This window comes from Dendrobium catenatum, unplaced genomic scaffold, assembly GCF_001605985.2.
Source record: "Dendrobium catenatum unplaced genomic scaffold, ASM160598v2 fragScaff_scaffold_1470, whole genome shotgun sequence".
Lineage (NCBI taxonomy): Eukaryota > Viridiplantae > Streptophyta > Magnoliopsida > Asparagales > Orchidaceae > Dendrobium > Dendrobium catenatum.
This window is the reverse complement of record NW_021319932.1, coordinates 793,188-820,280: the sequence shown is the minus strand read 5'-3', so window position 1 is coordinate 820,280 and position 27,093 is coordinate 793,188. Positions and strand designations below refer to the sequence as shown.

General features: G+C 35.7%; 2 protein-coding genes and 1 long non-coding RNA gene across 7 annotated transcripts in view; all 3 read right to left on the bottom strand.

The window, feature by feature from the left end:
• LOC110109906 overlaps positions 1-7,535 on the bottom strand; it is an 11,218-nt gene extending 3,683 nt beyond the window's left edge. The window contains exons 1-2 of one of the 2 annotated variants that reach the window (XM_020841122.2): positions 7,428-7,535; positions 6,689-6,864 (exon numbers count right to left, since the gene is read on the bottom strand). In XM_020841122.2, the coding sequence (XP_020696781.1) occupies positions 6,689-6,796 (108 nt within the window). In that variant the 5' untranslated portion in view covers positions 6,797-6,864; positions 7,428-7,535. Of the gene's footprint in view, positions 1-6,688; positions 6,865-7,225; positions 7,344-7,427 lie in introns of those variants that run through there. The other variant, XM_028700216.1, reaches the window with a different exon arrangement.
• Positions 7,536-15,081: 7,546 nt separating this feature from the next.
• Positions 15,082-16,011, bottom strand: LOC114581011. The gene is made up of 2 exons (XR_003702808.1): positions 15,572-16,011; positions 15,082-15,446 (listed from the first exon to the last, which is right to left on the bottom strand). It is a non-coding gene; the product is annotated as an uncharacterized LOC114581011 (long non-coding RNA).
• An 862-nt stretch (positions 16,012-16,873) lies between these two features.
• Positions 16,874-27,093, bottom strand: part of LOC110109905 (probable gamma-aminobutyrate transaminase 3, mitochondrial) — a 46,956-nt gene continuing 36,736 nt past the window's right edge. For 2 of the 4 annotated variants that reach the window (XM_020841120.2, XM_020841121.2), the window contains exons 15-20: positions 26,214-26,292; positions 26,006-26,096; positions 25,312-25,390; positions 25,124-25,239; positions 24,853-24,923; positions 16,874-17,156 (exon numbers count right to left, since the gene is read on the bottom strand). In XM_020841120.2, the coding sequence (XP_020696779.2) occupies positions 17,072-17,156; positions 24,853-24,923; positions 25,124-25,239; positions 25,312-25,390; positions 26,006-26,096; positions 26,214-26,292 (521 nt within the window). In that variant the 3' untranslated portion in view covers positions 16,874-17,071. Of the gene's footprint in view, positions 17,157-18,010; positions 18,411-24,852; positions 24,924-25,123; positions 25,240-25,311; positions 25,391-26,005; positions 26,097-26,213; positions 26,293-27,093 lie in introns of those variants that run through there. The other 2 variants (XM_028700210.1, XM_028700209.1) reach the window with 2 other exon arrangements.

Below are 27,093 nucleotides of genomic sequence, written 5' to 3'. Positions count from 1 at the left end.
TCAATTAGATTTAGGCTTCGTTTGGGAGGGCTTTCTTACTGCTTCTTAAAGCAGCTTTTAATGCAAAAAAATTAATTTTTGTATTAAAAAGCTGCTTTAAGAAGCAATAAGAAATCCGTCGCAAATAAAACCTTAGTTTCTTATATGAATGCAACCTTTCTTCTATACATCATGGTGATAAAATTCATATTAAGAGGAATATCAATAAGGAGATCTTTTCAAGTTCATGGAATATAAGATTAAGACACATCTCTTTAGTGAGAATAAAGAGACTGATTAATAATGGGATTTTGAAATATCTTGATTTTTACCGATTTTGATACCTTTTAGATGATACATAAAGGATAAGCAAACTAACGATACTGCCAAAGCGACCAAAAAGACTTTTGACGTTTTGGAAATCATACACTAATGTTTGTGGACCTTTTCTACATATGCATCTATATCTTATATTTAAAAGGATGAAGCACTAGATGCATTTAAAGTTTATAAAGACGAGGTGGAAAAATAAAAGGACGAGAAAATAAAGATCACTAGATATGAATATATAATATAAGTGAGGAGATATATGGAGAGTATTTCTTCAAGAATAAGTATATTTTCTCAATATACAATGTCGGGGATACTAAGAAACACTAGATATGATATAAGTGAGGAGATATATGGAGAGTATTTCTTCAAGAATAAGTATATTTTCTCAATATACAATGTCGGGAACACTAAGAAAATGGTGCTAAAAGAAGAAATCACATACTAATGAATAAGGCAAGGAATGTGATTAGTAACTCTTAATCTTATTTCATCTCTTCGGAATGCTTTTAACAGGATTTCATACTAAACTATCCCTAATACTCATTAAGTTGGGGAACACTGAAAGCCTAGATTAAATCATTTATACATATGTGATTATTTTGTTGAGGTGTGGGTTAATAACCCATAAATAAAGAAATTGCATTCCAAAATAGTTGGTAGTTGCTTTCTTGGAAATGCATTAAATTATAAATGATAGGATTTAATTGTACTCGTAGCACAACAAAAATTATTGAAGCGAGGAATGCTAGTTTATTGAGGATTATGAGCTCAGTAGGAGTACTAGTTTCTCTTACGAAATGAAATTTGAGTATATTAGGGAACAAGATAATAAGCTGAATAAAAATGTTTAATTGGTTGTATTTTCAGGAGATTGACTAGAATCACTTTGATGAACAATCAAATCAAGAATCACCAACATAAAAAAGTAAGTTCACATCGAACCTACAATAAAAAAGTACAAATACAGAAGTAGTAGAATTGAGAAGATCACCAAGATATAGAGAATAAACAATGACTTCATATTACATTGTCTATCTTCAATAGTCTGATTTTGATGTTTGAGCAAATAATGGTCCTAAGTCAGTTTTTGCAACTCATGTATGGGATAAATCTATACTTTGGCATGATGCCATGTTTGATGAAATTGCATCTACAAATAATTAGAATTAACTTTAAGACATTGTTAAACCACCAAGAGGATCTAAAGCCATTGGCTGTAAATGAGCCTATGAGGCCCAAAAGAAGGCAAATAGGGTAATATTAAATGATATAAAGCTAAACTTATTGCTATAGTTTCACTCAACAACAACAATATCAACATCAAGCCTTTATCCCATTATGCGGGGTCAACTGCATGAATCCTTCTTCTCCATTGTGTCCTATTAAGAGTCAATTCTACTTTGACCGGAAATCGGATTTTACTTATCCGGTTTCTGTAAATTCTAAAATTTTTTATTCACTTCTCTGGTTTTTATAAATTTTTTCTTATTTTATTTTGTGATTTGAAAAGAAAACGAAATATGAAAAACCGGTTTCTTAAGAAACCAAATTAAGAAATTCCGGTTTCTTAAGAAACCAAAATAATTGTTTTTATTAACTAGCATTTCTGAATGGCTAGTAGTTCAGCCTCTTTGATTAAAAATTAAGAATTATAAATTAATGAGAATCACCAAAGACTCATGGGCAACTATTTTAATGTATTCTAACATTCAAGATGTCACGATAAACAAAACTATTTTAATTTGTGATTTGAAAAGAAAACGGAATATGAAAAACCGGTTTCTTAAGAAACCAAATTAAGAAATTCCGGTTTCTTAAGAAACCAGATTTTCATATTTCGGTTTCTTAAGAAACCAAAATAATTGTTTTTATTAACTAGCATTTCTGAATGGCTAGCAGTTCAGCCTCTTTGATTAAAAAGTTAAGAATTAAAAATTAATGAGAATCACCAAAGACTCATGGGTGCCCAATTCTAACATTTCTAATATTTTCTAACCAAGTCTATTTAGATCTACGAAGAGAATATAGTTTCACTCAAGAGGAAAATATAAATTATAATTAAATTTTCTTTGTAGATTAAAAAAATAATTAATTAAAGGTTATCATGACTTATATAACTTATTATATTAAATTTATGTACATTATTTTCAATGGTGATCTTGAAGTGATAGTGTACATGACTCAACTTGAAGTCTTTGCGATAAAAAAATAATCATTTGGCTTATAAGTTGAAATTATATATAGATTAAAACACGATTCTTTTTGACGAAGTATAAAACTGTATAATATTGACAACTCACTTGATTTTATAGAAAATATTGAGAGATTAGTTAAGTATATTAGAAAAAAACACATATATTAAGGCATATTTTGATGTTATTGTTAGAGTTTTGTTACGAACTCCAATGTTAAGTGTGCCCTTGTTGGGGCATTTTTTAATAAAATCATTAGGCTTGTGTGGTCAAAGCATGTAACATCTTGATGGGTAGATTTCAGGTTGTTCTAAGTAATATCAAAGTTGTTGATTTGACAATTGACGAGTCATGTAGTTTGTGTCCTATGAGCCATTGAGGGATTCCACTATGGTCAAGTGAGGGTCAAGAATGGTGACTCTATAGTAGCTCTCCAGGGTTGAGTTAGCTCTTGATACACGATGGTTGATGATGTTATAAGAGGGAGATTGTTAAGACAACTTATTGGGTTTAACAAAATCGGATAGCTGAAAAAAGATATTGGTGTTGAAATATGAAGTGGTTGACTTTATCCACAGGTGTAACGTTTTGGGTTAAAAATGGGTTCATCGCCCAAATATGAAGTAGTTGAACCATGGGAGCCAAAAATATGCATGAACCACTTGATCCCAGTTAAATCATCGACTCACCTATTTACAGTTGCCAAAGGTGAACCCATAGGAGACCAAAGTTGGGATCAATATATGAGTGGCCATACACCTTTTCAACTCAAAAGATTAAGACAAGGAAAGAGAGCCAATCAATATATAATAACCAAAATTTTCATATAAAAATACAATTTTTTTTTTACTTAAATTATACCCCAAAATCTCAACTTTCCCAAAAGTCATCAATAAGAATGTCATTGTGTAGTACTCATTGATTGGAGCAATTCAATATATAGAACTATAGGTCAATTTGCAAAGGATTTGAAGATTGGAAATTAAATCTCTTTTGTATTTTTACTTGAGTTATAAAATGATTTTATTGTTCAAATATGATTTTTTACAGTAGCTAAGGGTAGATAGTGGGACAGATGGCTTACATGCAATGTTTTGGTGGAAGAGCAATTCGATAAAAGTCCTTTAATTCTGATTTTGCCTAAACTAAGCCATGCTAAGGATGGAAGACTTCGATTTTATGTTGCAGCGGATTAGGGGAGACCAAATCGAAAGCTGCAGCTGTTCGAGGCCAAAGAAAAAGCTGCAGCTGGTCATGGAGTTGGTCGAATGAGTTAAGGTACTCGGATGGTGGGCTCGGTTTAGTGTAGGTATTGGGTTGGTCGATTAAAATGGGGAATGAATAAGCTATTTGTTAAGGGTGGATTTTGGAAGCCAGGAAAGTAGGGAGAAGAAATTAAGGAAGTAGGAAGAGGAAATCAGGGAAGGAAGAGAAGAGAAAGCGAAAAGAGGTAAGGAAGTTAGTTGGTGCTTGAAGGTAAGAAATTAATGCCTCTAGGTAATTTGTAGGATTTGTGTATGTAATGATTCTAGTTAACATTGCTTAGTGGATGACTAGGACGTCGAAGTGCAATGTGAAAGGGTATCGATAGACATGTATGCAATGTAAAAATTTGGAAGGTATGTTGTTTGGGAATCAAATTAACTGTATGAGTCTAATAATAGAAGTGAGGAATTTCAATTAATAATTCAAGTTGATGAAGGTACCTTACAGATGCAGGCGGGGACGAGGTGTCTGAATTGGTGAGTATGTATGTTGATAAGGTAAGATATACATTTTAGTGAGTAGACATGCAACCATTTTACATATAAATAAGTTATTTTGTTATATGATGCTTTTATGTATAATTCTATAATCTATTATACGATGAGTCATAACATAAGATTCATACAATCATACCTGCCTATTTGCGAATGCGCTTGACCGCTATATTAAATTGTCTGCATATACATGTTTCTATATATAGACAAGCATCACACAACTTGGAAGGAAAAACATAATGATTAGAAAAACCTGAGAATTTGTCATATTACGTGGCAGGTGAATGGAGCAATGTGACCCTAATGGCAGTGCGACCCAATAGAGGCAGTGTGGCCTTGGTATGATATGAAGCTTACGGGCTAGAAATGAAGCCTATGATGATAGAGGCAGTGTGACTTTAGAAGCCTATAAGTTATGATATGAAGCCTACAGGCGATATAGGAAGTACGATCTCAAGAGCCTATAGTTTATGATTGAAGCATATGAGCGGCCCTTCCTTAGGAGAAGGCCTTGGCTTGATGTCACAAATGTACATCATATAGAGTGCATTACATGGTGGAGTTACAATAGATGCGTTTCTTTGGTCGGCACGACCATAGTCGATAGGATAGAGGTCGGAAAGATCGTTGTCTGGTGATGGAGGTCGGAAGGACCATAGTAGACGACGGAGGTCAGAAGGATCGTAGTCGGCAAGAGACCGGGGTCAGAAAGACTGTTGTCTATTGATGGAGGTCGGAAGGACCATAGTAGGCGGCGAAGGTCGGAAGGACCGTAGTCGACAGGTGACCGGGGTCAGAAAAATTGTTATCTGTTGATGGAGGTTGGAAGGACCATATTAGGTGACGGAGGTTAGAAGGACCGTAGTCGGCAGGAGATCGGGGTCAGACAGATTGTTGTCTGTTGATGGAGGTCAAAATGACCATAGAAGGCGACAGAGGTTAGAAGGACCGTAGTCAGCAGGAGACCGGGGTCAGAAAGACTGTTATAGTAAGGAGATACTCTGGTAGAACTCTGGGCGTCAGGTGGTGGCCCAGCAGAAGTTCGGTCCTCAGGTGGTGTCCTGGTGGAGCACAGGGCCTCAAGTGGTGGTTCGGCGGAAGTCCGAGCCTTAGGTGGTGGCCTGGTGAAGCACAGGGCCTCAAGCTGTGGTTCGGTGGAAGTTCGGGCCTCAGGTGGTAGTCCGGCGGAGCCACAACATCAGGTGGTGGTCCGACGGAGGTGAGGGCTTCCAGTGGTGGTCCGATGGAAGTTCTGGCCTCAGATGGTGGTCCGGTAGAGCAACGACGTTAAGCGATGGTCTGACAGAAGTTTGGGCCTTAGGTGGTGTCTTGGTGGAGCATGCCTCAAGTGGTGGCTTAGTGGAGCACAGGGCCTCAAGTGGTGGCCTGGTGGAGCACAAATGTACATCATATAGAGTGCATTAACATTATGAGATACTCAAATGGTTGGTTCAGATTAATATAATTCTTATATGCAATATTATTTTTATCTATTAAATGATTCTATACTATGCATATTTTTCTTTTAAATGAGTACATGCAGTTCTTACTTCCACTTGTTGATAGATAGGTAAATATTATGTTTTATATACTTGAATATTGTATTATAATTGAATATCTTTCTGAGCCTCATAGCTCATCAAATTTTTATTTTGGCTGTTGTTACAAGAAATGGTAAAGATAAATATATAGAAGTTGACTAGACATAGGTTAATTTAAAATCTATATTTTATTTTACTTTTTTATTATGAGACGAGTCTTGAGCAAAGGTATGTAAAATTGTAAACTATTGTTATAAAAATATTTTTTTGGTGTTAAGTTGCTTTGTAAATATAATATATGATTTTTCTCATTTGTATCCTGCATTGTTTGAAAGGGGGCAGTGTGGGGTGTGATACAATAAACTAACATATTTTTATAACTATATAGAAAATGACTAAAATGGTCTATTAACTCTTTATGAAAGACCAAAATGATCCCATTGTGGGACTATTTTGGTTCCTCTTTAAAGATCTGAAATACCAAAATGGTCATTTAATATAGTTGAGGACTATTTTGATCTTTTATAAAGAATCAAAGGACTATTTTAATCATTTTCTCTATAACTATATAATGTGTGACTAAATCCAATAGTCTCAAGTGCCTTAATAATCCCCCTCTCAAGTCTCACCTAAGTTCCCTTCATATCAATCATAAACTTAATCATCCACCAAAAATGATGAGTAGCAAATTTAATCAACCACATAAAATGAGGCATAATAAACTTTATAAAGAGTAATCATAAATAAAACTTGTTAAACAAACAAACTGAAAGAAACATGCCCGATCAATACAAGCTAGACGTACATCAAGAGAGAACCAATTAAACATAAAAAATTTAAGTACATGATAGTGAAATAACCAAGAGACATTGTATCATCTTACCTTTCCATCATGTAAGCAAGTTCTGCAACAATATAAAGAAGAAAGTTTCTTATAGTCATAAACAACACTCTGCTTCAGTAGTTTATTGCTCAAAATATTTTTGAACATCTCCAAGATATCAAGAGATATGAAAAAAAAGGGTATCCAGCACTAGTAGTTTTATTGGCACCGATAACCTGAAAAAGTTGCAAAAGAATAGAAAGCAATGCATACCGTTAGCTAAGGAATCACACATATCAACACATACATTTATTTTATCAGAAAATAGAAAAATGATAGGATTCCAGCCACAATGTACCAAAAATCATTTTCAGAATTTCATATTATAAGGATAATCTACGCAGCTTAGAACATGCACTTTTTTATTTGGGCGGTTTTAGAGATGTCTATTTCAAAAGAAGGGTTTGTCCCGTGCATCATCCAACTGATGAGGGTTGTTGGAGCTTACCAACTCATTCCCACCCCCAAATCCGTCTCCCCCGTTTCATTTTCTTATGCCCCGCCCAATTTTCCTCTATATCTATGCACTTATCAAACCTGTAATTGCTTCCTGAAATCCTCTCCGTCTACTCCACCCTCCTCTTCTTCTCCATTTCTCATGAGAACGATAAAAAAACGCCGAGAGGTGCAAACGGGATGAGATGGACAGAACGAAAACTATGCAGATTGAAGTGAAATAAAACAATATTGCAAGGAAGAAAACATATTCTGTGTTGAGAGAAGTGGGGAGGGATTCTACCTATGAACCCGACGGCGACGGCGACGGCGTCGCGGAGGAAGACGATAGGCTTTAAACGGCGGAAAGGGCTATCTTTTTCAGCTGAAGAGGCGGGTAGGGCTATCGGCGAAGAACCTCCACTCAAAAGCTTAAAAATAATAATTTTATTAAATTTTAATCGAAATATTATTAAATTTATTATGATATTAATATAATATATAATAATTTAGTTTAATTTATATTATATTTATCTAAAAAAATACAATAGTTTTGAGACATAATCTTATTAAAATTTTCATAAGCCTATCTCACAAAATTATTTTCCATCAACATTAATCATTTTTTAATTGAATAAAATATTTGAAGTTTTGCTTATGGATAGACAAATTATAAATGTTGATGATTTCATGAGAATATATCTATTTATTATTTGATAAATAATTATTTAATGTATTAATTAAACATTAATTTAGATATATATATATATATTTATATATATATATCCCAAGGAATAGAAAGGCGTTAATGCCTGTTCAAAGAAATATATAGTGTAATAATGAAAGTGTACAATGATGACATAAACGTACTCCTATTCAAAATGATATTAACACCATTCAAATTTTAAAATGCCTTCCTAATCTAGAAAATATAACCAAGGAAATTATACATTGACAATATGAATTTTAATTGTTTCCTTTAATGCCTACTAATAAAATCATATTCATAAAAAATAGCTAGGGTGCCATGGTGGTCACCCAAATGGTGGTGGTTATATTTTTTTTATTAAAATCTATTTATCCTTTTAACTCTTCCAAATATTTTGCCCCTTTTAACATAAAAATTTGAGGTCAGACTTAGCTCTAGATCAGTAATAAATATAATTTTATGCATGCCTTATACAAAATTATTATTATTATTTTAGAACATTTAGGCCAATTAGGACAAATTCAGACACACATCACATACGCAAGACTCCAACCCGAAATCTCTTGGTTGATAATCAAAGCTCCCAACCAACTTATCTTAGGCTTTGTTTGGGATGGCTTTGTTATTGTTTCTTAAAGCAGCTTTCTAGTACAAAAAATTTAAATTTTGTACGAAAAGTTGTTTTAAAAAACAGTAAAAAAGCCGTCCCAAACGAATTAAGCCTTAGTCTAGTGGTTCTATGTTTGGCTCCAATTAACCACAAGATCTTGAGTTCATGGCCTATACATATATCCATATGTGTATTAATTTGTGATTAAGATTATTTAAAAAAAAAAAGGCTTAAAGAAATAGATAAAATGGTCATGAGCTAATTTGGAAGGTATTTAACAGAAATGTTATTTGGAATGCTTTCAACGTAAATATATTCATAACGTTCGTTTTCCAGAAAAAGGCCGATAGTATGTTCTTATGCTCGCACCACTTCTTTTCCATCTTTGGTTTATCAAATCCAACTGGCTTTCCATAATTCAAATCTCCTTATCGCTTAAAAATTCTTCTATTCCCTCAATTTTCTTTCCATCAGCAATGCGCTTTGCCTCATTAGCCATGAAAGATCACGTACACAAGTTTCAGAATATTAAATGCTTGCAGTTCAATTAATCTGGATATATGTTGTAATTTTGGCCCAGCCTTAAATTCTCCAGGGCCTGGTTTTTAACCAATTCCATAAAAACCTTCATCCTCAATGATGCTGTAATACTATAAATTGGCCTCTCAGTATTTCTTACAGCATAAAGATTTAGTTTTTTTCTTCTTCTTTGAACCACAATGAAGAGATTCTCCAATCTCTGGTGCGGTTCTTCTGGCACCAGCAATGACGAGAAGCCGCCTATTCAAGAAAAAGAAACTAAGGAGGAGGAGGAGGAGGAGCCGCAGCCAGTACAGCCACCGGAGCCTCCTTCGGATCCGGCCAGTTGGAAACTCCCTTCACATTTGCTGGGTCTGCCAAATTTTAAGATATTGCGTTGCCTGAAGCACGACGATACGTTCAACATCAAAAAGGCTCGCATTACACCCAATGGTGGCTTCCATGCAATTGCGATAAGCTTCGACAAGCAAGATAAGACAACAATGGCGTTGGTAATAGATGGAAGCCAATGTTACAGTGTGGATACTAAGTGGAATATTAGAGGAGACACTTGGCTATTCATTGATGGATTGAACGTTAATTTTAGCTGGAATACCATTGGATTGTTCATGAAATTTACGTTTCGTACAAGGTTGAATACCAACAATCGTGGCCAAAGCAGCGGCGGCGGCGGCGGCCGCGGCGGTGGTGGCGGGGATGATTATGATGATGCAAGCAGTGTTGCTGAAGGCAGCGTGTGTGGCGATAGCTGGGATCCGGAGTTCCGTGGAGCGCAGTGGGAAGATCCTGATAAGTTTTATTGGTTGCAGATCATTGGGGCCTAAGAGGAGCTTTTTTATTATGAGTTTTAGCTGCTTGTAATATTTGGTTTAACGCAGCTCATCAAAACAAAGTCATTAATATAAATAAATTTGAAGGTTTTTTAATTTTGATTATCATTATTATTCCAATCTAGTGATAGTGCTCTAGATATTTTTTTATGGCTAATTAAATGGAGAACATAATGAAAATAATCAAAATATTATGTTTCAAAAAATATTATATATTCAAATATTTAATGATAAAGCGTTTTGATGCATATTGAATTGATGAAAATATTATTGTTGTGTCATAATTATATTAGTTAAGTTATATTAAAATTTTAAAATAGTTTAAATATTTATTATATTAGCTAGTTCAATCCTAATTCTAATCTTATTAAATCTTTGAACCTTAAACATCTTCTTTTTTCCATTCAATGTCCATGCTTATTTTCAAAATGGTGAAAGGGAGGTTTTGGGCGGGGATGTCAAAACGGGTTGACAGATCGAGTTTGTGTTTGATCCATGCCTGAACCAACCTGTTTAATAAATTGGTCAAAAATCTAACATGAATCTGAGTCGTTAACCCGTTTTGATTTACAAAATAATAATTGTTGCGGGCTAGAATATACGCGGTGATAGAATTATAATTAATTTTACGTCTTAGTGTTGCACGAATATCCATCTCACACACAGATAACAAAAGATTTTTTACGTGGAAAATCCTGAAAAGGGAAAAAACCACGGGGCCTAGCCCAATTGAAAAATATTTCACTAGAATTTGAGTTGAGTACAGTGGGCTGACTCGTCCTTGAGGGTGATCAGATTAAAAAAAAAATCTAATGAAATCTTTTCCAACTAGGCTAGGCCCCGTGGTTTTCCCCCTTTCCAGGGTTTTCCATGTAAAAAATCTTTTGCGTGTGTGAGATGTACATCCGTGCAACGCTAAGACGTAGAATTACAACTATATCGCCGCGTATATTCTAGCCCGCAACAATAATAATCTATTAACTATAAATTTTAAGATATTGGATAAAAAAATAAGAAGATTATTCCCCAAAAGTTAAATAAAAAAAATACAAAGAAGAATAAATACATTAAATTGGTTATTTTCGGATAAAAAATGAATTCGCTGGTCATGCCAAACTCGACCCTTTATTAAACGGGTCGAAAAACTCAACCAAAACTCGACCTATTTATTGAGAACTTTAAATTAACTCATAATCTAAATTTTTCGAGTCTGACTCTGATCAAGCTGATGGGCCATGCCATTTATTGAGAACTTTAACAAGAACGGCTTAATTTTGTGTGCCTGCAGTGCTGGATTGCTAACTTATAAATCCATTTGTCATTTTTATCAAAATTAAATCTTTTTATTTATTTATTCATTTCCTCATGAGGCGATCCAACGCATGTAGCAATGTCTATGCAATTTGATGGCACATTTTAGCTGATTCTATACAATGATACCAAAGCTTCTAAAAAAAAAAAAAAGAATAAACAGAAGAAATCGGTTCTTTCTTTGAATCACAATGAAACGGTTAACCAATATTTGTCGTCGTTGCTCCAACGTCAATGTGGAGAACTGAGGAGCAACGCTGGATGCCATATTCAGAGCCGCCATTGGAGCCATCTTTGGAGCATCATCAGGAACCACGTTTGGAAACTCCTTCGGAATCCGTTTGCCAAAGCCAGTAGGTTGTCGGTGTGGTTTTCATTCCGTACGACAGTCAGCGCTAGCGATGACAGCCGTGATTGCAGCGGCAATGGTGACGGAGAAAGCAGCGGCGGCGGCGGCGGCGGCGACTACGGTGGCGGTGAGTGCAGCAATGATGGCGAGCCTGAGTGGCACGAAGAGCAATGGGAGGAGCTATACGTTGCGGATCTTTGGGGTCTAAAAGTTGCTTTGTGGTAATTGACATAATTAGTTGTCTGAAAACTTCGCTAAAATAAAAATGGAATCTAATTTTATCTTACGCTAATTTTTTTTTTATTTTAGTATTATTTTATTTGTTGCAATAAGAATTTTAATTTGATTAAGGTTTTATTGTTCATTTGAAATAAATAATAAAATAAATAAATTTTTTAAATTTCATGATTGCATTATTTGGTTAAGGGTTCATTTGTTGCAGCTATCTAACTGCTTTGATTTTTAGACAATAATCAAAGTTTCATTTAACTACTACTTTCTCACTAAAAAATTTATGGGATGAAAAATTACTTTTTGCAACTAGAGTAACTATGTTATTTTTCCTACATCAACTTCACAATCAATTTTGTAAAATACTACGGCCGTCCCAAACAGATCTTAAGTTGGACATCTTATAGCCATTAAAAATGGCACGAAAACTATAAAGATCAACGGTTATCGATTGAAGGAGATTAAAATAGGTAGCTCATCTTAATCTATTGGTTGAGAGCTTTAACTATCAACCAAAAGATCATGAGTTATATTAGCTTGCATATGTGAATTATGTGATACCGTTGTTTGAGTACCTTGATATATTTTGAGGTATCTTACTCTCTTTATATGATCATGCATATAATCATTGATCATATGTATAATTAGGTATTCATTATGTTATGATTAGTTGGGATTGCCTTATGAAATATTAGTTGGGATTGCACGAAATGTTAGCAGAGAAAACCAAAACACAGAGAAAAGAAGAAGAAGGAGAAGAAGAGTTTTGGGTGAAAAGCCACACTCATTTCTTTGCTACAGTACACCCTTATATTAAAACAAAGTGTAATCATTTGTGTGCTGCGCCACTTGCTTAAGCCAAGTGGAATATCCTCTGCAGCCAGTAGTGGAAGCATCCTCTTAACGGTGTGATGTATTGCCGGACTAGGTTAACAGCTCCCCTCAAGCTGATGGTGTAGGTGTCACCTGAAGCTTGGATCTAAGGTCGGCAAAACGAAGATGAGGAAGAGCTTTGGTAAAGATATCAGCAAGTTGATCATGGGAATTTATATGGAGTAAGGTAAGAGTGGCTGATTTTATACAATCTCGAATGAAGTGATAGTCCACTTCTATATGCTTCGTACGAGCATGAAAAACAGGATTGTGAGCAAGTGCAATTGCCGAGACATTGTCACAATAAAGAGATGCTGGAGTAGAGAGATTGAACCGAAAATCAGCCATAAGCCTACGAATCCAAATAATGTCCGTTGCAGCCATGGAAAGAGCACGGTATTCAGCTTCGGTTGAAGACTTAGCCACCGTAGGTTGCTTCTTGACACACCATGATAGAAGAGTGTCCCCAATGAATAAACAGTAACCAGTAGTAGATTTTCTGTCGGATGGGTCACCGGCCCAATCGGAATCAACATATGCATGTAAAGTAGAGGAGTGACCGGTAATTGGTAAACCAAGATCAACTGTACCCTTAATATACCGAAGAAGGTGTTTAAGAGCATGAAAATGTTGGTATAGAGGAGAGTGCATAAATTGACATAACTTGTTTACTGCATAAGCAAGATCCGGTCTAGTAATAGTTAAATACTGTAAGGATCCAACAAGATGCCGGTAGAATTCGGGATTTTCAAAAACTGTCATAGCCTTGTCGTCCAAACTCAGTTTAGAAGGAAAAGGAGTAAGAACCGGGTTGCAGTTTGCCATACCTGCCCGATTTAAAATATCCAAGGCATATTTGGTTTGGTGGAGATGATATCCTGTAGATGTAGCAGCCGCCTGGATACCGAGAAAATACGTGAGAGGACCCAAATTACGAATTTGAAATTGCTGTTGGAGACTAAGTAGAAGATCCGCAATGAGTTGAGAATTGGTGCCGGTGACTAAAATGTCATCAACATATATATTAGAAAATATATGAGATGAGAATTGTGATCATAAACTAGGAGAGAAGGATCAGCATCACTGTGCCGAAAGCCCAAAGACTGCAGATGAGTAGTTAATTTTGCAAACCATTGTCGCGGAGACTGCTTTAGACCATAGATTGCTTTATGTAAGCGACAAACAAAATCAGGATATTGAGGGTCTCTAAAGCCCGGTGGTTGATGCATATAAACTTCTTCATTTAAATCACCATGAAGAAAAGCATTTGAAACATCTAATTGTAAAATGGACCATTGCCGGATGACCGCCGTTGTAATAAAAAGACGAATTGTAGGTAACTTTGCAACAGGACTAAAAATTTCTGTATAATCAATCCCATACTCTTGGCGATAGCCTTGAGCAACAAGACGAGCCTTGTAGCGTGCTATAGTGCCATCCGAAGCCCTCTTTGTTTTGTAAATCCACTTACAACCAAGAATGGTTTGAGAAGACGGTGGCTTAACCAATTCCCAAGTTCCCTGTTGTTGTAATGCTTGAAATTCGGCGGACATAGCATCTCTCCAGCATTTGTGTTTACTTGCCATAGGATCGGGTTCATCAACCAGAGAATGCTGGAGATTAAAAACAGGTTTGGGTTTCAACTTACCAGTCTGCAGTCTAGTCACCATTGGATGCCGGGTAGGAATAGGTAAGGGAGTGGGGGAAGTAGAAATTGGACTGTGTTGAGGCGTCGGAGAGGTATGTTGGTCATGAAATTGAGGTGCAGGTGTGTCTGGTATAGTATGGGGAGTAGTAGGTGGAGTAATATTTGTGTGAGGAACAAGTGTTAAAGGTGAAATTATGGGAGTAGATGAGGAGGATGGCAGAGCGGAATTGGAAGAGAAATTGTTGTGGAAGGGAAATATATTTTCATGAAATTGGACATGACGAGAGATTAGAATTTTAGAAGTTTGCAAATTGTAACATCTAAAACCTTTATGAGTAGAACTATATCCAATGAAAACACAAGCTGAAGATTTGGGAGCAAATTTATTGGGAGCAGCCGGTTGCAACCAAGGATAACATAAGCAACCGAAAATTTTGAGGTGGGAATAGGATGGAGGACTTTTATACAGACATTGAAAAGGAGAGATGTATTTTGTACTCGGAGAGGGAAGACGATTAATTAAATAGACTGCCGTTAGGACCGATTCAACCTAGAAAGAGGTGGGTAATTTAGCTTGTAATAACAGTGTAGGAGCAGTCTCAATGATGTGGCGATGTTTTCGCTCAGCCAAACCATTTTGTTGGGGAGTATGAGGGCAACTAAATTGATGTAAAATGCCATTCGTAGAGAGAAAATGTTGAAATTGAGTGCTAGTATATTCGCCTCCCCCATCTGAGCGAAAAATTTTAATGTGAGTAGAAAACTGTTTTTCCACCATGGCTTTAAATAAGTAAAATTTTGAGAAAACTTCAGCTTTTGTCACCATCGGATACAGCCAAGAAAAACGGAAAAATTCATCCACAAATAACACATAATAGCGATATCCATTAAGAGAGAAAATTGGGGAAGGCCCCCATACATCAGAGACGACAACTTGAAATGGAGAAGTACATTGAGAATTTGAACTAAGAAAAGGTAACCTATGACACTTAGCAGTTTGACACGAATGACAGACATTGCTAGTAACATATATCTTTAAAGAAGGAAAACTAGATGCTATACGAGATAACACAGCAGGATGAGGATGTCCCAATCTTGAATGCCACGTAGAAGAGCTGGCGGTGGCAATGTAAGCTTGAGGAGACGAACTGGAATGATTTGGAATGGACTAAAGTCCGTCACGGCATAAACCCGAGAGGATCGAGCGGTTGGTTTTCCCGTCCTTTATGCAATAACCATGAGGTGTGAAGGAAACAAGGCAGTTATTATCAGAGGTTAAACGATGGACAGAAAGTAAATTATGGGAGACTTGAGGAACGTGTAAGAGTGGTGATAAAGATAACTTACGGTTGGGGGTGGGAAGTATTCCTTGACCCGTATGAGCTATCGGAAGTGACTGACCATTTCCGACCTGGATTTGTTGAGTACCCTGATATGGATGAGCTGTGAGAAGTTGATTGGGATCATTAGTGATGTGTGAAGTTGCTCCGGTATCCAAGACCCAATCCGATGACTGCCCAGGAAATGCAGAAATATAATTCTCAGTTGAGTCCGCAACTAATGCTGTAGGAGTTTGTTTAACATATCTGAGGTTAGTGCGATGCCAGCATTTTTCTGCAGAATGCCCAGGTTTGCCACAAATTTGACATTCAATACGTGGACCAGACGTTCGACCACCACGAGAAGTGCCGAATCGGCCACCACCTCTCTGCGACCGAAATGGAGGTCTGGAGGAGCCACGCGAAGGAGTTACAGCGAGTGCAACAGAGCTATCGGAAATCTGAACGGAGCGCTATGTATATATATATATATATATATATATACATATATATATATATGTATGTCTCTATTTTACATCAATTTTTCCAATGACAAGGCTATATCTGCAAATGAAGAAGCTACGATTTTAAAAAATAATAACATCAAATTTTATTATTTGTGGAGAGTTAATTCAATATTTTATTATTTTAAGTATATATTTGCACAATTTGTATAAATAAGTTATTAATTTTGTAGATTTTATTGTTTAGTTAAATATCATGATTATTCAACTAGTTTCACACTCACTATAAATTATCTAATACAATCATCTATTTTTTTTCATATAAAGTTTGAGAGTTGACAATGATAGTGTTTTTTTTATTAGATTTAAACGAGAATTTCACTCTTAATTATAAGATACAATAGAGAAAAATGATTCATGTAGTTAATCCCACGCAGTAAAATAAATGCTAGATGTTATTATTGTTAATTGGTTAAATGTAATTGAAAATTTAAATAAATTTATCAATATATTTAAGGGGGGGCTTATAGTTTTATATAGAAGTATTTCTTTTCCATCTTCATCCATTTCCTCTTGAGGCTATTATGGAAGTCAAGAGGGGCTTCAACAGGAATGTTTTTGGTGAGATAGAATAATTCAGTGCATTGGTAGGATTTCTGAACTTCAGTCTTTTTGGAAAGATATCTTCTTTATTATCTTTTATCAAAGCCAATTCTATTTCCATTCTCTGTTCTTTCCCATTTATAAATCCTTTTGTTCCTAAGTTCCTCTTCAGCATCAATGAGTTTCCTTTGTTAGGAACCAAGAAGAGGAGATTCAGACCATTAAATGATTTGCATATTTTTCTTCTTTTAATACACTATATATGCTTCAATTAAACCTTAAATTTAAATAAATGCTTCTTAAGCAATTTACAATCTATATATTGATATCTAACATGTATGAGAAGAAGCTAAGTAAATATAAAAAGTTTACTCTCTTTAAGCCACAATGAAGAAATTTGCCAAATTTTGTTGCGGAAACTCAAGCGCCAGTGCAAGATCATCGCGTTTTGCAACTTTGGATTATTCTTTAGAGTCTCCTTCAGAACCAGCAATGGAGCCTCCAGTCGATCTGTCTACCGAATCAGATTTGGAATCGTATTCGGATCTGCCGGAGTGGTCGAGACATCAGGTGATTGAGGCCACAAAGAGCAATGACTCGTACTCCGCTGGGCCAATCCGTTTTAAGCCAAATGGTGACGCACATAGAGTTGTGATAAGTATTGAACAGGAGGGAGGAACAAGGATGATCAGGTTGTTCATGGATGCAGTGACGATGTACGAGGAGGAGATAATGGGGAAATTTGTAGGGAACGTTCAGCTATTCATTGATGGGATGGTGCTTGACTTTCTTTGGCTTCTCAACCAAGTGCCAGTGATGTTTATATTTCGAAAGAAGACAGGATATAATGATGGCAATGATGGTCATAGTGAGGATGTAAGGAGTTGGTCGGTGCAAATCATTGGGGAATAAGAGTTTGATTTTTTTATGATTAATATTGATTGTTTGGAACTTTTGATTTTTAAGTTTATTTTGTAGTTAAGTATGAGATTCCTAAGGTGTTTTTAAGCTAAAAGTGAAAGGAAAATGAATAAAATAAAATAATAGTTGATAAAAAACTATAAAATTAAATGTTATTTTTGCTGCATCATGTAAAATTTTGTCAAACATGAATCTTGATGTAATCTTTGAATTAAAGCTTCATAAATTAAGTTTAGAATCATCTCAATTTAATTTTAGCAAATTTATAGGAAACTGAAATTTCAATGAGGCAAAAACAAAGGCATAAAAAATATTTTGATTCGATTTCAAATGAGCCCAAATCAAACACTTGAAGTGCATTTGGGAACATCATAATGCTATTTAAGCGATTAAACAATCTCCAATTCTTGCATGGTTATTGGTAAAATGAGCATCTTGCTAAGGAAATAGAATGAGTCTAAAAAATTACTCAATTATCATGTCATCAAGAAATTTAAATACCTATAGCATTGTTTATGATAAAGAGAATCAACATAAGCCATCAAATGGAGTATTTTAGAATTTTGGCTATAATTACATAAATGAAACTCAAAAAAAGTAAAAATTGACAGTAATTCTTCATATGAATAGAATCATAAATTATATATATACTTGGTTGACAATCAATGCCAACGATCACCACCAATAACTGCCATCACCGAACAACATTGCTCGACCATCATCGGCCCATTGTCTTCTCACAACTGTTATTCATTGACCATCATCACTCAATTATCATAGCCAAGCTAATGTTACCCGACCTCCATAGCCTAATTAATATGACCCAATTGTCATCGTCTCACCGCTGTCACTTGACAACCGTCTTCTGACCACCATTATCTATTAGTGACGTTGACATCAACTTATTGTCATAGTGGAGTTTGGGTAAAAGGGAACTAAACATAATGACCTTGGAAGTTGACTTCAATGGTATGATACTAGAATTTGTTGAGTAAAAGGTATAATGTGGTATTACTTAAGAATGGCTAGTACAATACTTCTATAAGAGTTGTTTAGCATGGATTAAATCAAGCTAAATGGAGATCTCGCCTGAGAGGTCATGAAATGTTCAATATTAATAGCACAAGCGCATCAAGTATACTATGCAAGATATTCATAAAAAATTAGAGACCGAAGTGAATAGTGAACAATATGTAAAATAGCAGCACGAGGTTGATAAAAATAGTTATTATTATGTAAACAAATTTATAAACATTTTTTATTATATGCGTACTTCAGCACTTAATTTTTCAAATAAAAATACAAATATTTACAACATGAACAAACCCCTTGGAAATGAATAAAGAAATCCATACATGATACATTAAATTGTTAATTTTTAATTGTGTTTACCTATTTAACAACAAAAAAAACAACAGACCTTTATCGCGCTTCTTGGGGTCGATTTACACCTATTTAAGAATATATATATCATGATTATTCGGCAAATTTTTCGTTGGTTGCAGACTATCTAACGTAACCCTCTACTTTTTTCATCTAGGACATAGAACCTGACAACGGCGCATCAATAATTTTTTAAATAAAAATAAAAAAAATTACAATATGTACACAACCCCTAGAAATAAATAGAGACCGAATAATAATTTTTTTAAAAAAAGCTCAGAACATCAAAACTTTTAATCATGATGTATTTCAAATCATTAAAATTTATTATGTGAGTATAACACATTTCATACTGCTAATGATCATAATATCCAATATATTACCCGTTACAAATTGCTTAAAGCTTGTGAAATGGATTTAATTATCAACGTTATGCTTAATAGTTTTTGTTAACATACGCCATAGCTTCATTTGAATGGTGTGATAACTTGGGAGTTCGCTAGTGATCAATAGAATTTTTTATATAGATATCACGAGCTTACTACAAAAAACTATGAAGACCTTCTTTCTGATATCCGCAAAACTTGGACCCAAAAAGTACCATTAACTTCTTTTCTTTACTTAGTGCCTGATTTGTCCTGGACCCAGGGGACATGAATTATCCTTGGAAACCGTTCATCCATCATAAATGATATCCTCATTTTAGCCCAAAGCGTCAGGAATTTTCATCCACCCCATATGGATCAAAATTCATGATTGCCGCTTCTGTGCTGGACTCCATAAAGGAAATAAAAATTTACTAGTATAATTGTTGGTTCGGGTAAATTGGTGTGGGTTGCCCGCTAGATCAACCGAGATTTTAACTGGCCTATGAACAATGTTTCCTCGTCTCAAAAAAAAAGTAAAATACTAGTTTCATTGGTTGCCGACTCAATGTTGATTCCCTCACGGAGGAAAAAACCCGGCTCATCTTTGCCAGACTTTGTGTCTAGGTGAGCAACTAGTCTTCTTTGCTAGATGAGACCCCTATCTCCATTTCAGGGAAAAATATGTTACTTTAGGTCCATTTTGATTGGAAACCAGTGCCTTGCCAAACATGAAGCTCTCTTGTCCACCCTTCATCTCTCTGTCCCAACCCCTCCGTCTCCAAAGAGGCTAAGATTGAAACCATGGGCAGAAGCTCTAGCCAAAAATCCCCTTCCAGCAAGCTTCCATGAGACCTTCACCCCTTAATAACTCCATTAAAGCTTCTTCACCTTCTACCAACTCGACCCCCTCTATTGTTCCATCCACAGTTGAAATCGTTTCTCCACCAACCCCCCCTAACTGGTCCCTCATATAACCATCTGACCACCTAAACCTCTCCACACAAAACAAATTCAACATTCTTCATTCTGAAAGTGAGTCTCTCAAGCATGATCCCACTATGCCTAACCCACCTAATACCCAAGTTCCCAAATCAATTAGAGTCAAATCTACCAAAAGGAAGGAAACCAACTAGTCAAATCCCATGTTCTAGTTTTTGGTGAGGCAAATATTCAGACTGACTGCTGCTTATCTTTCCAATATTTTGACTCCATTTGGCTCTCTATATGGCCTCTATGTCAATAATGATAAAAGCTTTATCACTTTCTCCCCCAATACACCTTATGCCTCTAACATTTGTAATGTCCTATATATTACTTCTTGGAAACAAAATGACCTATCTTACTATTTTGATATCCATAAAAATATTATTTCTCTAATTTTCAACCCCTCATGTAAAAAATCACAAAATTGCTGGAAGGCCAAATTACTATCTTTTGTATATCATATTCAAATTTTGGTATACGATTGTTTACTAGATCAAAGGACCCATCATACATAAGACCTGCTATATGTTTATTAATAAAAGCTATACAAATTTTCTTTTTAGGCCTTCTGATGATCCGGTTAGAAAAGTTGAGGTATTAAATTTGACTTATGTTAAGAAAGGTAAAGATTCACCTAAAAAGACTTGGTTAAAAAATATTAGAAATGATCTTTCTTTATTAGATTTAAATGAGAATTTGACTTTTAACAAGACACAATAAAGAAAAAGGATTCATGACGCCGACCCCACGTAATGGGACAAAGGCTTGATGTTATTGTTGTTGTTGTCATGAAAAAAAACCTGCCTCCCAAAAAAATTGAGGGTTGGGCATTTCTGGCATTCAATCCCTTTACAATGCCTATACTCGCTCTCTCTTTGCACGACTGCTCACTGCTAATAGCCTTCTTGCTTGCTGTTGTAAATCCAAATACTGCTCTCCCTGGGATCCCTATCACTAAGGCCTCTGCCTTCTATAAATCCCTTGCTGGTGTTGCTAATAAGGTGAAGGAGAATTTCTCCTTTTGTATATCCCCTTCAAGCACTCTTTCACTTCTTTGGGATCACTGGTATAATGGAGCTTTCCTCATGAATCTTACTGATCAGGCTAATTTGCACATCTCTTCCTGCCTAACGCCACTGTTAACTCCATTATTCTAAACAACTCCAGGAACCTTACCCCTCAACCATAGTTTAAAATTGCGCAATCTGGGGCGCGCATTTGTGCAATTTGCTCCAAAATAGCCTCAAAGCCTAGGTAATTCTCAGGCATCATGAGGCGTACGCCTCATGTGGAGTGAGGCGAGCCCCACTAGCGTTATTGCGCAATTTACTTTGAGGCGTACGCTTCTAAATGGGGGCCCGCTTACTTAAAAAACCTCTTAAACTCTTCCTTATACCCACTTACCCGACCGAAGACCCACTTACCCGACCGAAGACGTCAACCGAAGCCGCGTAGGAAGCACGCAGACGATTGATCCGGCTCTCCCGCACATTTCCGCCGCCTCTCCCGTCGGCGCCGCCTCTGGCCGGTGAGTCCTTTGTTTCCGGTCGCCCCTCAACATCACTTCTTCAAGTGTTCTTAGGGTTTTTTTATAAGTTTAGGGTTTGATTTTTCAATTTATAGGAAAGCTAGAGTCATAGTTATCGGTATCGCTAGGTACATACTCGGTACCGCTAGACATCTTTCCATACAAAGGACTTATGAACTTTAAAAATAAGCAGGTTGAACCCCGCCAGGGGCAGCGCCCCCTTAGACTCTCGGCAGCCAGGCATATTGTTGTATTCATCATCTTTAGTAATAGTTGTTAGTGTTAGTCTGCTTCTTCATGAGTGCATGCTTTGATTGGGAGAAATTGGACTCTATAGGAGAGGAGGAAGGGGTGAAGACTTTAAATGTGAATTCTTGTCTCTTGGACAATATTATTTCATATTTATGCTTATTATTTTATATTTTTGTGTTTTATTTTGCATTTGTGCTTTAGGAAACATGGTTAGGGGAAAGAAAAAGACAAATACATCATTGCGGCGTGACCCTTCTTGGAAATACAGTGTGCAAGTTGATGTCGGAGGCGGCGAGAAGATATATGTGTATTTAAAATATAATTTTTGTGATAAGGTGGTGAAGGGAGGAGTAACTCGCATGAAGGAGCACTTATCCGGCTCACATAAGAATGTAGCACTTTGTGCGAATATTTCGGATAAGGTGAAAGAGGAAATTACAGCTTATATGAAAAAGAGTACCACGGACAAATATTTACAACATGAGCAATTTGATGAAAGGGTCTAATATAGTGCTTACTTCGGGAGCGGGTGGAAAGGGCTCTTCCTCCATTATACATGATAGAAGTGCACGAGGTCCTATAGATCAGTATATGACTAATCCAGGAGAGGATAGAGGACAAGCACATATAAACTTATATTTTGTTGTTATACATGATTTTATTGCATCTATTTTTTTACTTTCCACTAATTTCACTTGTCATTTAGATGTTTTTATTGTATGATTGAATCTTACTATTATTTACCTGCTAAAACCCTTAAATTCTCATTTACGCAATTCTTCGTCCGTGAGGCTTACACCTCGCCTCACGGACGAAAAATACTTCGAGACTTATTTACGCAATTTTAAACCTTGCCCTCAACTACCCCCTCACATATGTGATGCTATCTCTTCCATCCCTATCCCCCTAATGGCCCATGGTTGCTTCAAATGGTGTGGACAGGAACGCCCTACTTTCTCCTCCTATATTAACAACTATTATAAGCTAGCAGGTTATTCAGTTGAAATCCATTTGACATTAAAAATACTCTTTAAGATTCTCTTGCTATACTTGGTTGGTAGTTGTTAGTGAATTGAAAACTGATGACTTATCAGGAGGAACATTCAAGTAGATAGTTTATGTAGTCTTTGCTATACGATGCCTAAAAACTGCTCGCTTGCTTTTCAAATGTGATTTCTCTTTTACTATCATATCTTGTTGTTCACTTAGATGAATGGCTTCCTCTTGAGGCCAACCCTGCTGCAAATTTCGAATACATTTCAAACTCGCAATATGTTTCTATGGCATTGAAAAACTTTTACCATATGGCTGTGAGTTGTCCTGTTTATTATCTTTGAAGAGAAAGGAATGTGAGAAGATTTAGTCTTAATATTGACAGCCACATTACCATGCTTCATAAGATAAAGAAAGCTCACTGTATGAAAATTTCTAAGTGGAAGAATTTGGAGTTCCTAAATTTGTTGCATTAGGAAGTTGTTCTTCTGGGGTTCTCTCCTACTGCTACTAACACACTGGATCCTAATTCAATATTTGTTCACGACATTGCTCTTCTTCTAGACATTTTCGGCTATTTTCTGGAATGCAACTGGGCTCTTTTCAGGGTTGTGATGAATGTGAGTCTATAACCAGTCGTCCCTTTTGGATTGTGGTATGGCAACCAAGGGTACTTCCCCTTGGATGGTCGCTCTTGCAGCATGGGAATTGCATTTCATTGACTGATTCTCTTCACTAGATGTATTTTGGTTCATTCTGAGCCATCTTTTTAGTTTAGGTTTTTGTTTTTTGGACATGATTTGCATATCGTTTTAGTTTTGCTAGTTATTTGTGTTCCCTGTCTTCTATTGCTCTTTTCTTTGAGCATTGTCTTTTTGTTACAGCTCATGTATTGGCATATCTTTAGAATTGCTTTGGCTCCCCATTACTTGTAATTACTCATTATAATAAATGAAACTGAAGACAAAAAGTAGACTCTAACTAAATACAAAAAAAATTAGATTTGGATCAACTTATTTAATATTCAGATTGAATTCAGGTTGAGGCGACTAAAAAAAAACGAAGAAAAAATCGTTAGGCATAGTTGCTGATGGGTCCAATTCAAGTTAATCAGAAAATAATAACTTTAATATTTATTTTTTATTCAAACTCATGAAATTATTATTATTATTATTATTTTTAATTGTCATACACAAATCAAGTTATCATATCTATTTCAAGTTCAATTAACCTTAAGTCAACACAAATATATTTCATACCATGTCTAAATGAGTTCAGGTTAGTTCAAGTCAATTGAATTTTATTATTATTTTTTTAATTGAATTTTTTTATCGATTTACTAAACAGGTCAGATTTAGATAGATTATATTCATATTGGGTCATCTTTTAATCAAATTTGAACCCCCACCTATAAATCCAAAATGACACCTCTCAATGTATATAGTAAAATACCAAGCCCTTCAGACTCCAAATTAGACAGTCTCCTGCATTACGTTTGGTCTAGGATAGATTGTATGCTCTTCCAACATTCTATTATGATATACTTCATAAAACATTAGTGGGAAGAAAAAGCTACGATAAATGTGATAGTGAAGGACCAACTCTGAAAACATTAAAGACAATTAATATTACATAAAAAAAATTTAAATTAAAAAACAAACAATTTGATTGTTAAATGCATGTATTTCATAAGCAGAACAAGAAAAATTATGGATTAACTGTTGCGGTTCAACAATGCATGCAATTCTTCTTAATTAGAAGATAAATCATGTTTGAGTTAATGAGCTCCAGAATGCTTGCAACTCATACTTACTTTGCTTGGGATTTCAACTCCAACACCCTCTTCTCTGTACTTTTCAAGGCTTCACCATAAAGGCCTATCAACTGAAAAAAAAGTAAATACTAAAGCATCAGTAGTTAGTGACAGTTAATATTATCAGATAATTTATTTCTTACAGGCACCAAAGTGGCAATAAAAAAAACCCCTTAACCCGTTCTGCAAGGACAAATTAACATTAAAAAAAAAGTTTCAAATAATGAATGCCTTGGATGCCTTCGTTAAACTCAAAAATGTTCGAGAATACCTCATCAACTTCTTTCTCAGTAAAGATAAGTGGAGGTGACATCATAATGCTATCTCCAGCAACGCGGATTAGCAATCCACGCTTCTGACATTCGGCTCCAAATATGGATCCAACGCCTAGAAGAAATCATGATGAGCATATAAAGCACAAAGTATGAAGGTTAGTTCTCTCTTCTTTTTAGTACTTACCCCATTCAGAGGGGAAAGCATCATTTGGAGATTTATTGTCCGTAAATTCAGTCCCAAGAATCAAGCCTGTGCCTCTTATCTGAAACAATAATATTTTGTATATTAGGTAGAAGAAAGTTGAACCCACCAGCTTCCAAGAAAGCTGGCGCAAGGGAAACTTCAAATCTTAGATTTATTAGTTCAGTATTTGCATCTTAGTGTTTAAACTCCTAAAAGTCACCAGCTTCATCATTAACCTTATCTCAACTATTTGGATCCAACTTTATGAGGCCTCATTTTCTAATTATTCCAGCTAAGTCTGGTATCAAGTATTAAACCTAGTGTGCATAAATCTTTCTCAAGAAATTCTATCAATGTTACTATTGGTTTACTTTTTTCTTCTAAATCCTTCAGTATTGATTTAATCTACTCGTCTTATTAATAAATCTTCTATCTTTTGATATATAGGCCTTGAACATATTTCTATTTTTAAATATATTTTCGTCAATAGATAATACTCTAATCATCCGTCAATATAGTCTTTTATCAATCTATTGTTACAAATTTTGTTAAAAAAATCATCTTACCATTAGCACTTATGTCACCTTGAGTAATCCGATACCTACTTTCAAAAAAAAAAAGCCGATGCCTAGTAGAAAAAATGCCCATAGATGGTAGAATGCAACAGAACGGTAGATCAATAAAAGTGAAGTACCTCCCCGATAATGGGGCTATCTGAGAAAGCTTTGATGCCTTCCTGAAACTTTGGGGATATAGCTTGCACGTGTTCAGCAATATTTCTTTCCCTGAAACAACGGATATATTAGGAAATCATAAGAGTTATTAAGATATTACCAAGATGCACGAATAAGGAACAATCATTGCTAGAATATATGAACCAACATATTTCCAAACCCGTGCACCTGTAAATCTTGAGAGCTTCAATTGCAACAGCACATGATACTGGATGCCCGGAATAAGTGAAACCATGCGAAAATGAACCTGAGATTTACACATAAATCAGTTGTATCCAAGCAAACAAAAAAATTAATTAGACTCGTGAAAGATATCTTAGGGTCTAGGGTTTTTTAATACATATATAGGATAAGTTGCATAAAATTAAATTTGCAATCAACGAACCTTTTAATTCAGGAAAAAATTCTTGTTTTGATGAAAATCTGATGTAACTTGAGTTGCAAAATTCGGAATCCAGGAAAAACAGCCCAAAAACAGTGGAAAAATGGAGGATTTCTTGGATGAAAACACTCACAAACACTTCGGTTACTTAAATATCAAAAGACTTACAAGTTTCCACGGATACAATGCTCTCAATTCGAGAAGAGAAGCTTTCTCCCAAGCCCTAGATTAGAAGAAACTGAAAACAGCCACCAAAACAACATGCCTCCAAAACAAACCCTAACTCCCTTTTAACTCCCACAAAAACCCCCCATAAACCCCTAATTACCCCTAGGGCAAACACATCATCCTCCCTCTTCAATTTGGTGGGCCCCTTGGGCCCACCCGCCTCCTCTCTCCCTTTCGGCCGACCGCCCAGGCAGGCGGGTTCTCCGCCTGCAGTACGCGAGAACCGGCCCTTTTTGGGCCGGTGTTGCTGTGGGCTGGACCGGCCAGTCCGGTCCATCAAAATCAAGAAATGCATGACACTCGTCCTAAAATAATAGTTTTATGATAGTCCAAGCAGACATTTTTGCAAGAAATTTAAATTCATTTAAAGTTATAAACCAAACTTCAATCCAGACACAACGCAATAAAAACATCCATATTGTAGGAGATATGACCAAG